The 14469-nt window shown below is 37.3% G+C and overlaps 1 protein-coding gene across 1 annotated transcript in view; it reads right to left on the bottom strand.

Annotated features, from left to right (window-relative positions):
* The window catches only part of csmd1a (CUB and Sushi multiple domains 1a), a 667584-nt gene that overhangs the window by 124436 nt on the left and 528679 nt on the right, over positions 1 to 14469 (bottom strand). Inside the window, exon 31 of the mRNA XM_065250481.2 lies at positions 678 to 794. Within this exon, the coding sequence (XP_065106553.1) occupies positions 678 to 794 (117 nt within the window). The remainder of the gene's footprint in view (positions 1 to 677; positions 795 to 14469) is intronic.

The following is a 14469-nucleotide window of genomic DNA, read 5'->3' as shown; positions in this document are numbered from 1 at the left end:
TAAAACAGACTGGGTCACATATTAAAAAAATGGTCATAATTGTGCTGCTTCTTCTCACATCATTAGACATTTGTATCCATTTATAATTGAACTATAGTTAGAAAAGGTCTGGATGAATGAATACAGTGTGGATACCTGTCTATTATAGACAGATATAAAAACAATATCCACTTCAAGTATATAGACAAAATAGTATTGAAATATTTGCCTGCAAACTTAATTTTTAGCAAGTGTTACAACTAACCCCCTGTCTGTTACAATTAACCCCACCTATGGGGTAAGTTGCAACGTTTGCAATTATTTTCAAATAATTCAAAGGAAGGGGGTTAATTATTCCTCTTATACCACGGTTACCACAAACATCGCTCTGGTGTTTATTTTAAAACCTTTGACAGGTTAGGTGTAAAAATAATCAAGACCCATGGTACATTTCTCAATCAATCAGAATAAAGCATTTAACAGACCCGTGGTATAAAATTTCATAATGACTGCGAAATTCCCATAGCAGTCGTATCTCATATTGACACCGAAGCAATATGAAAAATGACGCCAGAGGGGAACATCGTGCATTAAAAAGTGATGCGAATGGGTTGCTGACCAAACATCAAAATGTAACGAGTCGGAGCACCATCAAATGAGCGTGACCTTTGAAAGTAAATTATACTTAATTTACTCACCAAATTCTCCGGATACTGTAATGTAGTAGGAGCAGGTCTGGCCTGAAGTGTAGTTGAGAGGGTAATTTGGGGATAAAACCACCCCCTCTGATCCACTGTACTGCCCACCACACGGTGCTGAAAGGACAGAAACATGCATCAAGCCTACAGGCTAATATTTACTCTTGTTCAGTCCGTATGACACTAATAAGGTCATTTTCAGTAGGATATTACAGCTGAGATGAACAGAGAGACTGTGGGAGATCTCCAAAGAGAACAAAACAAACCAGAAAAGTACAACTAATGTCATTACTTCCACTGAGATTTGTCATAATTGTCCATTTATCACTTGCAGAACGTATGTGAAGTGAACTTTTAATAAGTTAAATTAAATCAAAGTTGAAAGATACCAGTCCAGTCTCTCGTTGATAAACACAAGTAAAAATTGTAGTATGCGACTATGTGGTCAAGCTGCCGGATGTTTAGTCATCGAGGTTTTTAATAGAAAAAATTATGGGTAATTGTATAAATATGCTGGTCATTTTATTTAAACACACTGAACAAATGTATTGTTTAAAATAATGGTTCTGTCCAAAACTTCAGATGAGATGGATCTACTTGCAGATATCAGATGAAGACATGAAAAACATAATCCAACCAATGAAGAAGGAACATGAAAACAGCACTGAGTACAATAGCTGTGTCTGAAACCGCTCCCTATCCACTATATAGTGCACTATATAGGGTGTCGGCCATTTTGTAGTGGTGTCTGTAATCTGAGTGAACAACTTCATTCCCTACATTCATCCACTACTTTTTACCCACAATGCACTTTGATTTTAAGGGGACATTTGATGTACACTCATATGTCCCATGATGCAACGAGATACAAACACGTAACTCGAATCAGCTAAAGGATACTGACAGTAAACACCAAAAATGTACGTTGATACAATTTTTTTTAGTCTTGTTGTCAGATATTTTCCACTTTTTAGAAATAAACAGATACAAAATAATTGTGATATCTTTTATTTAAAATATAATACCAATTATTAATAAGCAATAAATAAACAACAGTAAATAATTATGAAAAGCAGTTGTTTTGTTCTCTTTATTATCAACTAATACAATAAACATGACAAATGTGACAAACAGTAAGAAAGAAGACTTAACAGTTTCAATGTACAATCAATAAAGTCAGGGTTTATGACAACAGGGGCACGTTCAATCTCACACCGGTGCGCAACGTTTTGCTACGGTTTCTGGGTTGAACGACATGTTTCCTTGAAACGGTGTGCAACGAAATGCAACAGGTTTTAGAAGCGTTTTCTCTTGTTTGGTGGGTGTGTCAGAAATGTCAGCCCAATCAGCGGCAAGATGTATAAAACCACGCGATAGTAAAGAGACAGCTCTCTCAATGGGTTCAAGTTGAAATGTTGTCTTTCATTCTGGACGGCAAGGTCAGTGACTGTAACATCGAGCCTATTTTACAGTATTAAACACACATTTATAACGATTTCATCAGGCTTCAGAAACATTTAAAAAAGAACACAAAGAATGGCCTCTCAGCTACCGTAGTTGCAACTCTTGCGACATCACAACAGGGTGTTCAACGGATCACTGTTTCTGTTTAATAAACGTTGTGCAACGTTTTGTCGCGGCTGAACGCAGCCCAGCTCTCTTACGCATGGTATTTATTCCAGTGTCCAAAATCGCTAATATTTAGTTGTTGATATGGGATGTAAGACATTGTTTATATTTCAGTTTTTTGCATTAAAGCCTTTTTGGTTGAATATTTTTGATTTTGTTGGTTTTAAAGAAAAAAGTCAAACTGAGAATCAAATATTTTCATACAATGCTGGGTAAAGATGAAGAATTTAATTAAACAAATATTAATAATCAATTATTGTTCTTGCTGTTATCATTCCTCTACTCAACCTTTAACTAAATACACAAGCTGTAATGAGAAAAAATATTTAGTATCAACATTAATGTTGTTTAAATCACCGGTAACACCAATGACAAATAAATGACTCATGGATTATTAAAATGTATTAAAAAGTTAAAAATAGATTAAGCTCCCCGTTTTGTGGATTCATAAATTTGACAAGTTAATTAATGCTATTAAAGAAGTTTTGGGTATGTTGAAAGTTCATTTAAGCAAATTTCCATCACCCGAATTCCACCTTTTCTGTAGAATGACCCATATGCACACGTGGCAATCAGGACAACCAAGACACACCTGGAGACAATTAGGGCGAGGCAACACAAAAGACTACAATGACCATGAACATGGATCTACCATACAGACATGATCATTTCGAAATAAAAAGACATGCACTACAAAACACAAGACAGACACATGATAAAAAAACAGTGCTTTTAAAAATCATTGCAAGTCAAACAAACTCTACATCCAAGGCACAGAAGTAGCCAATAACAGGACAGTAATCACAATTCAGGCCTAGTGAGTCTGTAGAAATTGCGTTCACATTTGCTAATGACACTAAATCATGGTGCCCCCTGGCAAGCAGTTAACTCACTTAACTTCTTAACTCACAAACAATTATTAGACCAAGAACGTCAATAACAAGATATTGGAAAATGTAGATACCTTTATACAAGCGAGGTTCATTTTGAGAGGTTAGGCATTGATTGCGGTGACTACCTTTAAAGTGGCACTGGCAAAATGTCCAGCAATTAAGACATCATGAAATCAGTATGGAATTACTATTGGAATTGCTCTAACCGCAGTCAGGCATATTTCAGATGAACTGATTTGTAATGCGGTCGTGACCGCGAGGAGGGAGTATTGAGGAGGAACAGACAGTGAGCACTATAAATCATCCGTGTGCTGGTGCATTGACGTGTGTTATCTCTTTATCATGATCGTAATGGGTGGAGTCTAAATGCTTAGTTGTTTTTTTCTGTCATGCACAGTCAAACAGCTGAGAAGCTACCGTGAAGGTCAACGAGAGGATTGTCGACGGTGCCAGGTGTAAAAATATAAGGCTAAGAAGGTCGACGAAAAGTACTTGTGGAGATATTTATCATGTCACATCTGGTCCAGAGTTTATAACCTTGCCACCAATGGACCACCTGTGATTATGGGCACTTGCTCAATTTTACACTTTACTCAAATTATGGGCTGATATGGCAAAAAACAAACCCATTTGACACTAAATACTATTACTAAAATACAAAGAATGTACAATACAGTCGCTCGATTGTTGTGGATTGCTTCCATGTACTTTCAAATATGATTACGTGAATTTAATTTCAAAGCACTGACCCTGTGCATGCCTACTGTGCTGTGATAAACAGCATGAGTTTAAAAACAATCAAGTTCTGGGTCTACCTAAACCCTGGACTAACTTCGCTCACAGCTGCCTTTATATCCATGCCAACCAGTAACCTGGCCTTCCAAATCCCAGTCCGCGGCACCTGTGATCTCCGGTCTCCGGCTGTGTTCCTTTCATCCCTCAGGTCTAAGCAACAATGATCTTCAATTGAGATTCCTCGCACATCGGTCTCATGCTAAAGCCTCTGGGCCCTGGCACCCACAGGTCTGTTGCTTCATCTGCCTCACAATGCCTCTGTGAGCTCATGAGAACCTGGTGTCAGAATGCAGCAGAGGCTCCCGGTTTTCTGTATATCAAACTCGTTCCTGTAGCTTTGATCACATCACCTTCGACTCGCGCTCGCCATGAGAAGTCTGTCTAGAGCGGCACGCGCACACACATTCAGTTGTGCATGTTTGTATGCAAGTGGGCACACACACACACACACTAAGCCTTTTGTTGGGAGATTTGCCTTCGGAAACCCACCATTTTACGCAGAGATGGATTTTATTTTGAATATATAACATTTTCATTTATAACAATGGATCAACAAAAAAAATGTGTTGTCATTTTTCTGACCTTTGAAATGTATTTGCCCATGTAGGGCCAGATTTACCACACAGGTAAGAGTGCAAAAATCTCATTTCCATTTAAGACATGCTTTTTTGGATGTTACAAATACCGCCAAGCACAAACCTTAGTAAATCATATTACATGATTAATTTAAATAATCTCCTCCCATAAATGTTGTCTCTAAACAGGAAAATCATACATATGAAAAAAGATCAGTCGCAAAAATGTCCACACCTTTTCAGCAAAAAAAAAGGGAGGGGGGGTCTAAGGGTTGCAAAAGCCGTTAGTAACTTAAATCTGGCCCTTAATATAACCACATATCAATACACACATTTTATTTTACACATGCATGTTTAATAGCACTAGGAATATAGCCATTTGATTACAATACTATAGACAATTATTTTTACACAAAATTGGCACCAATCCCATTTATTCTGTATATTTAATTCTTTTCATGTTTTATATAGACGGTTTTAGCAGCATCAACATGAACAAACAGCTTTTGTGGACTGAATGCAACTTCATGTAGACTTCCACATAGAATAAATAAAAATAGAATTATTTTTCAGAAGTTTATTTCTGATAATAAGGAAATAAAAGACAAGTAAATTACCTCTGTTCATATACCATATCTAACGCCTATCAACTTTTATACTGAGGTAACGTTACTGTGTAAAATGAATGTACTGTATACAATGTTAGTTACAGGTCCTTGAATGCCTGGTTGCCAAACCTCCCCGCACAGTTGTGAATTATTCTCGTCATCTTCCCTTGTCTTTAGTAAACCAAAACATTTAATTTTATTTTAAATTTAATTTAAATTTGTTTCAGAGATCAGTTTCGCAACTAGCCAGACCGGAAAAATTTGTTTTTTATGTTATTAAAATCTATCATGCCATAGCATTCTCATAATTTTGAGCCAAATGGATTCCAAATTAAATAAATGTCCCTTAATATGTCACTTGTCTTTTAATCTGTTTATTATGCACAATAATTTCAGTTATGTGCAGCAACCCCATCACTTTTTAGAGATTTTCCCCATTTTGATAGGGTTTTTCGCTGTGTGCTCCTTGCTGCCACATTTTGCTATCTGAAGAATTAAAACGTCGTCAGAAATACTCAATACAACATTTACAAACCCCGGTACGGTACAGTTCAACTGTGTAGATAATGTATGGTTTAAAATGTCTTGACATGATATAAGTATATTTCTAGATAAATTTTGGTACAACGCCAGAGTTCACGGGGGCGAGGAACCACATGCTCACATATGAGGTCAAATTTAGTGCAAAAATGCGTTCCTTGTATAATTTTATATAAAGGAGTTTTTAAAGTGTTTAATAATTGCAATTTAAAATAAAAAGTTAAAAATAAAGAAGTTACATAAAAGTTTTACAGCATTCATTATTTATATACTTTATGGATTTAAAATTACATTAATTTTATGGTATAAGACAGTTGTTGTGCAAATGCAATAATGGCACAATTAAACAAAGTCATTAAACAGAAAGTATATAAACAAAAAATGCCATTTTATTTGTGAATATTATGCCAATGTGTCAATAGTATTTGACATAAAAGTTAGTCAACAAATTTATTTTGGTGGTTTTCACATGGCGGGGGGCTCAAATTGTTAGAAATGTAAGTGGGAGTGCCAAGGAAAAGACTGAAAGCTATAATATTCCTTTTAATGTATGTTAATGCACAAATTTCAAATTAATGTCTGTGCACACTGTGCCCCCTTTAAAAAATAAAATAAATAAATGGTGCATGGTGCCCCTGCTTCCAAAGACGGGAATTTTTGCAGCATATGTGTATTTAAGGCCAATAAAGCAGCAAAAATGCTCACAAGCTCAATGAGCAGCAGATGCGCGGCTTGCGTGCTCCTCTCACATAGAAACAGTGCATGCATTTAGCTTTGTTGTTTGTGTTTCAATGTCTAAGAATCACTTGATTTTTAAACTAAATACAAACATTACATTTTCATGACCAAGGGCACGGCGCATAACCTCAATAGAGACAACAGTCTGAAATCTACCGGTTGACAAGTTTCTACCGGTTTATCATACTTACCGGTTTATCACCTGCCCCTAATCCATAATGTTGTTTCTTCCTAATAAATGCGCACACAACATTTTTAAATAAAAATAAAGATTAATTGTTCTTTAAAGAGCCACCCCTTTTCCATTTGTTGGATATTATTGCCTCTGGTTTGTGCTTTTTAATTCAAAGAATTCCTACAAAGTATGTTGTCTTCCAAAAACTGTCCTTTTTTGTCACATTCATAATGCAAGCATGTTTTCCTCATCTAAAATACTGTAGAAAACATGAGTAGAGACTGATATTTTTCTGATGTCTGTCAGAATATATTGAACCGAATATAAACAGATGGTTCAAAAATGCATTCTCTGAGAAATTATATTAAATGTTTTGACTGCAAAAGTCACATCCATTATGCTGGAATTGCTCATGTAGTTTTAAGTCACTTTGCACTGATAATCATGTGCACCGTCATTGTGTATAGTAGCTCCATTCAGATTCAGAAGGGAAATAAATATTAGTTCAATTGAGGATGTACGTAAAAGTTTTAATCTAATAAAGACAAATGAAATGCAAGTTAATAAAGTTATTAGCTCATTGAAAAATTCAAAATGTAAAGATGTTCATCATTTGGATACAATGTTTTTTAAAACCCACAAAGATAGTTTGACTCCGGTCATCACTCATTTAATCAATTTGTCATTTGAAGATAGTGTTTTTCCTACTGTGTGGAAAAAAGCCATTTTAACTCCTATTTTTAAATCTGGAGATCATTATGACGTTAGTAATTACAGACCCATAAGCATATTCCCAGTACTCTCAAAGGTTGCAGAGAAGATTGTATTTGAACAGATGACATCCTATCTTAACACCATTGAGTCTGGCTTACATTGTATGCAATTTGGCTTCAGAGTAAACCATTCCACTGAAACAGCTACTTTACATTTAATAGAGCAAATAAAATCTAAAATTGACAAAGGAGGATTTGTTGGAGCTATATTTTTAGATTTACGTAAAGCCTTCGATACCGTTAATCATGCGGTTCTCCTTTCTAAATTGTCTACATTTCAATTTTCAACTGAAGCTTTAGCATGGATATCCTCATACTTATCAAATAGAGAACAATGTGTAAAAATTAAAGGGGTTAAGTCCTGTAATTTGCATTATACAATGGGTGTACCCCAAGGATCAGTACTTGGTCCCTTACTATTTAGTCTGTATATCAATGATCTCCCACAACAGTGTGAAGGGATACAAGTACAAATGTATGCTGATGACACCGTTATTTTTACACACGCAAAAACAGTAGAATTAGCAGCTGAGAAGTTAAAAGTTGCTATTGAAAGGATTACACAGTGGCTGGAACAGTCATGTCTTAGCTTAAATATCAGTACAACAAAAGGAATTTTTTTCTCAAAAACAAATGTTAAATCTCCTGATGTTGACATATCTATCAATGGTGAAAAGATAGAAATAGTAAATGAGTTCAATTATCTTGGTATTATACTGGACTCGAATCTCAATTTTAAAAAACATGTAAAGAAAGTGGTGAGGACTATTAAACACAATATGGCAAATTTTAGACAAATTAGACAATGTCTGTCTTTTGATGTAGCTAAGGCTCTTATGCATGCTACAATTTTTTCTCATATGTCCTACTGTTTGACATGTTGGGGTCAAGCCGGAGAAACTGTTATTAAACATTTGAAGTCCTTATATAAACAGACATTAAAAATTTTAGATAAAAAACCAAATAATTTTCATTCCTGTAGGATCATAGAGAAACATAATTTTTTAAATTTTGATAATTTTAGACTGTATTCAAGTTTGTGTATGGTTCATAAAATCCTCAATGGTCTGGCTCCTTCTGTATTACGTGACTTTATTCATCTTCGCTGTGAAACCTCGGTGAGATCTACCAGACTATCACTTATGAGTGATTGTCTGGTTCCTTTTCGTCGTTCCGCATTTGGACTATCATCTTTCGCATCGAAAGCCACCAAACAGTGGAATGCCCTGCCAGAGGACATTAAAGGGTGTAAAGCTCATGTTTCTTTTAAATTAAAGTTAAAATCTTTTTTTAAAATGAACCAATTATGTAATCACTGAGACTGTAGTTAAACTGATTGATTAATTTATTTATGGCCCTGACAGTATGTGTGTATGTATTTATTATATGTGAACATAGGTATTGTTTGTGTAATGTTATGTTACTGTTGACCTGCCTGGGGGACTACGGATGAAAATTAGCCCTCGGCTAAATCCGGTACAATACATGAGATGAAAATTTTATGTTAAAAATTGTGCATGGTCCCATTATAAATAAAGAAATGAAATGAATTTCTTCAAAAATTCTCCATTTATGTTCAATGATAAAACAACATACAGGTTTGGTCTGACATGAGGGTGAGAAAACGAAGACATCAATTTTGTTTTTGGCTGGCTTATGCAACTGACATCTGAGACTAGCATAATTCAGTTCAGCATTTTTAAAAGATGGATGTTGTGCATAAATGGCAATTTTGGTGGAATCTTATATAGATGACCTAACATGTCAGTGCAATGAATTTAATCTAAATGAAAGAAGCTTGCGGTTACCTAATCACAACAAACAACCTTTGCATTTTTTTTTTATAATTTCTCCGTTGTCTTTATCAAATGTTGCACAAATATCATCTCAGAGTACAAACCTACACGACAAAGACGTCGCTACATTAAAATGCACACGTGAGAACATGTGACCGCAGGATAACTGGATCTTCCATAAGACAGCAGCTCATTAGCTGTTGTTAGCAGTTTTCTGTTGTCCCCAGACTGAATGGTGGCTAAATGCAGCAGCCCATGTGTTCGTGCCTTGCATATGCACAGAGGCGACAGCTGTGCCTGCCACCTGACCAACCTGACTTCACTTGTGCGCGCCGCTTGAACACAACCATGCGTTAACACGCATCCGTGAGGAGAAAAACTGAGGGATGTGGGTTTCTCTGACTCAGACGGCCTCTGAGAGGCGCCATCCCACCGCTCTGTCAGCCCCCACACCCTTTCTCCATTTACAGCCGTGGAAGACTTCTCATTCAGTGGTACTGAGACAGTCTTTCGGTTACTATGGAAACGAATAAAAGATCTGTTTGGGTGAGGGAACTAAAAAAAGAAAGAAAAATCCTTCATTATTTAAAGGGATCTCACCTCTTTTTAATAAGCTTTGTCTAAAAGCTTGGGGTTGTGCCTTTGGTGGTGCATCGGTATGGGATTGATGGCAAGAAAATTACAAGCGTGTAAAAAGTGTCAACTGGTCAGCGACCTTTAAACCATTCAGCGTTTTCTCTCTAAGCCGTCATTAACAATATCACAATCGAATGATCTTATTTAGAAATGGCTAATCTACAAGTTGTAACCGTTAAAGTGCTTGGTAAAGGCACGTTTATTGACCGTTGGCATGTCATGAAGACCCCATTAACCATGAGTCAATGCGTAACACACAGTGGCATTTAACCTGAAAGCTGTTGCTGGACCGATGCATATATCACATGCATATAGATGCTGTTTCCATGCATGCTGCCGCTGGAACAGAGGACCTTAACATTCAAACCGAGTCTTCGCAGTCCCGCTCATCCTGATCTCCATATCCGCTATGAAGCTGTCTACCTTCACTCAGACTCACCACAGAACTGAGACACAGCACGTAAACATATAAACATATCAGATTCAGGAGCTTCAGTAATGCTCCTGGCCATAAGATAATCTATGGATTTTTTCATCAATCTGCGGAATGGATTTAAAAGTGATACAGTACATACAATGTTTTGTAGAGACAAAGTAGCTGCATTTACATTACCTTTTTAATTGCGCAAAATTGACTTTGGAAACACGACAATTTAGCAAACACTCTCATATATCGCAAAAAAGTGTCAGGCAATTTGACAATGTGTATTTCCAAAACTGCAATGGAAACTGTTTATACACATTTTCAGGTCAACTGATGCAAAAAAGTCACACAATTATTATTTGATGATGATGCGGCATGTACTAAAACATCACAGAAATACCTCAATACGTGTTTGCTCCCAAGATAATATTTGGATAACGCTCCTACCCTAAATCTCTTTTGATTTAAAATATTGTACTATTACCACTAATGGGGCTTTTTGATTGCACAGTACCCCACAGTTTGGTTTGGGTCAGGTCGGTTCAGCTCACCTCCCTTTGGCTTGGTTAGCTTTTCCATCGAGTTTAGTATCACTTCAGGGTGGGAGGGATTATAGGCATGTCGTTAATTTTGCGCTGCCTACTGCTGTGACATCATACAAGTGAGAGCATCGTTGGGCATTGTTAAAGTGTGTGGCAAGATTGTTGGCGCTTCCTTGAATGATCTGAACAATGTGTACAAAACTCGGACTCTGAGGAAGGCTGAGTTAATTACCATGGATTTGAGCCATCCCTTGCAGAAGGCTTTTAAATTGCTCCCATCTATATGTGCCCCTTTGTCATACAAACAGATTTAAAAATTCTTTTGTACCTGCTGTCATTGTTTTTTTATATTAATTTTAGGTAATTATTTATTAAGGTCTTGTGTGTGAGTATGGTTGTTTGTTTGCTCTGTTGATTATGTGTTTTACTGCTGGCTGTACAACAAATTTCCCCTTGAGGGATAATAAAGCTTACCTTACCTTACCTTACATTTGCATACATTTATCCAAACAAAATGGACGAAGAGCTTATACTCGGGTCTGGCCAGCAGAGCACAAGCGGCGAGCACAGCGCACACCACTTCCTATGTGAAAGCCACATTACCCTGGATGGCCGGAGCACTACAGAGTTTAGGTCCAACCCTAATCAAACTTACCCACCTGTGATTTTCTAGTGATCATGAAGACCTTGATTAGCTTGCTCAGGTGTGTTTGATCAGGGTTGGCGCTAAACTCTGCAGTGCCCCGGCCCTCCAGGGTAAGATTTGGGGAGCTCTGATCGCTTGGAACCCCAACCGAGGTGGTACTAAAAAAAGTATGGGGTACTACGTACTGCGCCCAATGGAAAATCTTTTAAAAGTAAGCTGACCCGACCCAAACCAAACCGTGGGGTACCATGCAATGGAAAAGCGCCATAAGAAACAACCATACGTTGCCGCTTCCAAGTGGCTTTTTTGCCAATAATGTTTGCATGATATTCTCAATAATGCCTACTGTGGTGGATGTGATATTAGTAAACCTACCAACATCAGTTGACATGATGCTTGGACGACTTATCGCGAGAGGAAAAAGGGAAGTTGGGCCGACTACCAAAACACACATGTAGCCAATCAGCAGTAAGGGGCGTGTCTACTAACTGACATCGTTGCCCGGGTTGCGTATGTGTGGGGCGGGTCTATCAAAAGAAGGTCTAGATTCTATTGGGGTAGGGGCGTGTTTGTTTAGGTGATTTTAAAATGTCAACATTGGCTTTTAGAGATCGTGCCCCCCACCTTTAATGGAAACGCTGTTTTTTGTCGACATTTAAAAAAATATCGTTAAAGTTTTGCGCAAATCTGCCGAGGAAACAAAGCTACTGAAAATAAATGAAATATTGTAATTTCAGCAATTCAAGTTGATGGTTTCAAATTTTTACTTTAGGCAAATTAGTGATACAATACAATGGTTGCAAAAGAATACAGTGGAGCTCACATTGAGTTACTGTTGACGTGAAGGCAAGATAAAAGAGAATTGAACTAACTTGTAGGTGAGTTTTTACTGTGTGTTTACTGTTTGTGATTTGCCATTTTCAAGGATATCATTTTATGCGTCTGTGTCCAAACAGTGTCAGAAATTATCGACATTGAGCAATGTACGAAAACTCTTCTTTTAACTGGTATCTTAAATTTATCTTCTTCAGATCAAATGACGCTAAAGATAGCATCCAGCAAACACCCACAAATCCTTCAGCAAACAAACAGACAACTCCTTAACACCAACAGCGGCGGTTGCTATTTTAAACATTGCAATCTTTCTCCATTTATTTTTTAATGAGTGGTACATCTTCTCCTCACGTTGTCTCAGATTCTGCGTGGGCCGGCTCATGTCTCTCATGTGTCTCCACACGGCACACATTTGCATCACAAGCATGCGTCACTTGTATGACTTAACTCATGAGAGGGAGCATCACACCCCATTAACTCCCAAATGATCTTGTTAAAGTAATTATCCTGGCCTGAAGCTCCTGTATATCGGTAATGGTTTGTGCGTTACGTGCATTGTGTAGTGCTGGAGGTCGACACAATGGATAAACGCAGTGATGCTCTGTCTCTCCTTGCTGAAGGTGACATAAATAACAGATTTCGGAGACTAGAAATAAACTGAAGTGACAGACAATATGATGAAATGGGCCGTGAAACGGCAACATTTGCTTCACATCTCCGTTGCTTTGCCTACTCCATGCTTTGCGTGTGTTGCCACCCACCCTGTAAAGTGAAACCCTGGCCCGCCGCGCACATGGCCGCCACCCCCCCTCGATTAAATCTCGTGTGAGAAAGGACACCTCTGCTAAAAGGTCATAAGTAGCGAGCAAGCCATTTACCTCATTAGCTCATGTCCTTTAAACACGGGATATTGATAAAAAGAAGCTGTAACGACGGTGTATAAAAGCATGGGGAATGGCTAACAGCCTCTTGTCTGGCTTGTCCAACCTCACACCTCTCCATTAAAGAGATCTGACTGAGGACGGCTAAAAGGATTAACCTCCACATGCTGCCATCTCCAAATCGATACTCCCAGAATGCTGCGAAATATCTCTGGAACTCTCGGACTTTTACAACACGGTACTAACAGCTGATACGCATAAACAAAGATGAAATGGTCTGTAAGTCACTGGTGAATAGAAATATTTCATCGTTGACCAGCTCGACCAGCAGTCCAAGTTATACTACAGAACGGCATCCACCAGCAAGACCGGGGCCAAGCAGGACTAAACAGAACTAGAAGAGGAAAGTTTAGCATCAAGGCCATGCTTGTTTAAAACAGTATAAGCCTTGTGAAGTTTGAAGAGGAATTTAAAGTTTAATGTATACTATTCTCGGTGGTTGAATAGAACTTCTGAGTGGTTGCTAGGCTGTTGATATGTGGTTGCTAGGGTGTACTAGGTAGTTTGGTAGAGTATTCTTGAGAGTTGCCAGGGTGTTGCTAGATGTTTGCACAATTATTTTTGGCCAATGGAAAGGTAGCACCAAACGGTTGCTATGAGGTTTCAGCATGGATGCAAAGTCGCTAGACAATTTTACTGTAGGTGGTCGCTATGGTGGTTGCTAGGCAGGATAACACTTTATTTCAATAGTCCACTTTAGACATTTTACTAATTATAAGTTACTTTGCAACTACTTATCAACTACCAATCTTTACAGTATTACACCGCGTTCCAAATTATTATGCACATGCCATTTTTGTTTATTTTTCAGATACAGTCAGTTAGTTTACAAATTTTATTTTACCCTCAATATTTATATGATAGTGTGGATGTTATTCTATTCAAATGAAATTATACTGTCAAAATATACTTAAATGTCAAAATATACTTTAATACTTTGAAAAATATGCTGTTCCAAATTATTAAGCAAGTTGTAGTTCTCATACAATATGGGTATGAATTTTTTTAGTAAAGACATTACAGTATTTACTATAACATTTATATTCAGTGGATCTAAACAGAAATCATTGAACTATTATAAGATTTATGAGTGTTTCACAGTACAGAAAGATTTGACTGTATAAAGGCTTTTAAAATATTTTTTTAGGAAAATGCAGCAATAAAAAGCCACTGTTAAAAAGTAACATGTATTTAAACCTGCTGGTGTCTCTGGAATCCCATGAACCCCTCAATACAGGATTACCGGG

The sequence above is a fragment of the Paramisgurnus dabryanus genome, chromosome 20 (assembly GCF_030506205.2).
Source record: "Paramisgurnus dabryanus chromosome 20, PD_genome_1.1, whole genome shotgun sequence".
Taxonomy (NCBI): domain Eukaryota; kingdom Metazoa; phylum Chordata; class Actinopteri; order Cypriniformes; family Cobitidae; genus Paramisgurnus; species Paramisgurnus dabryanus.
Note: the sequence above shows the minus strand (reverse complement) of the source record. Positions and strands in the feature narration are given on the sequence as shown.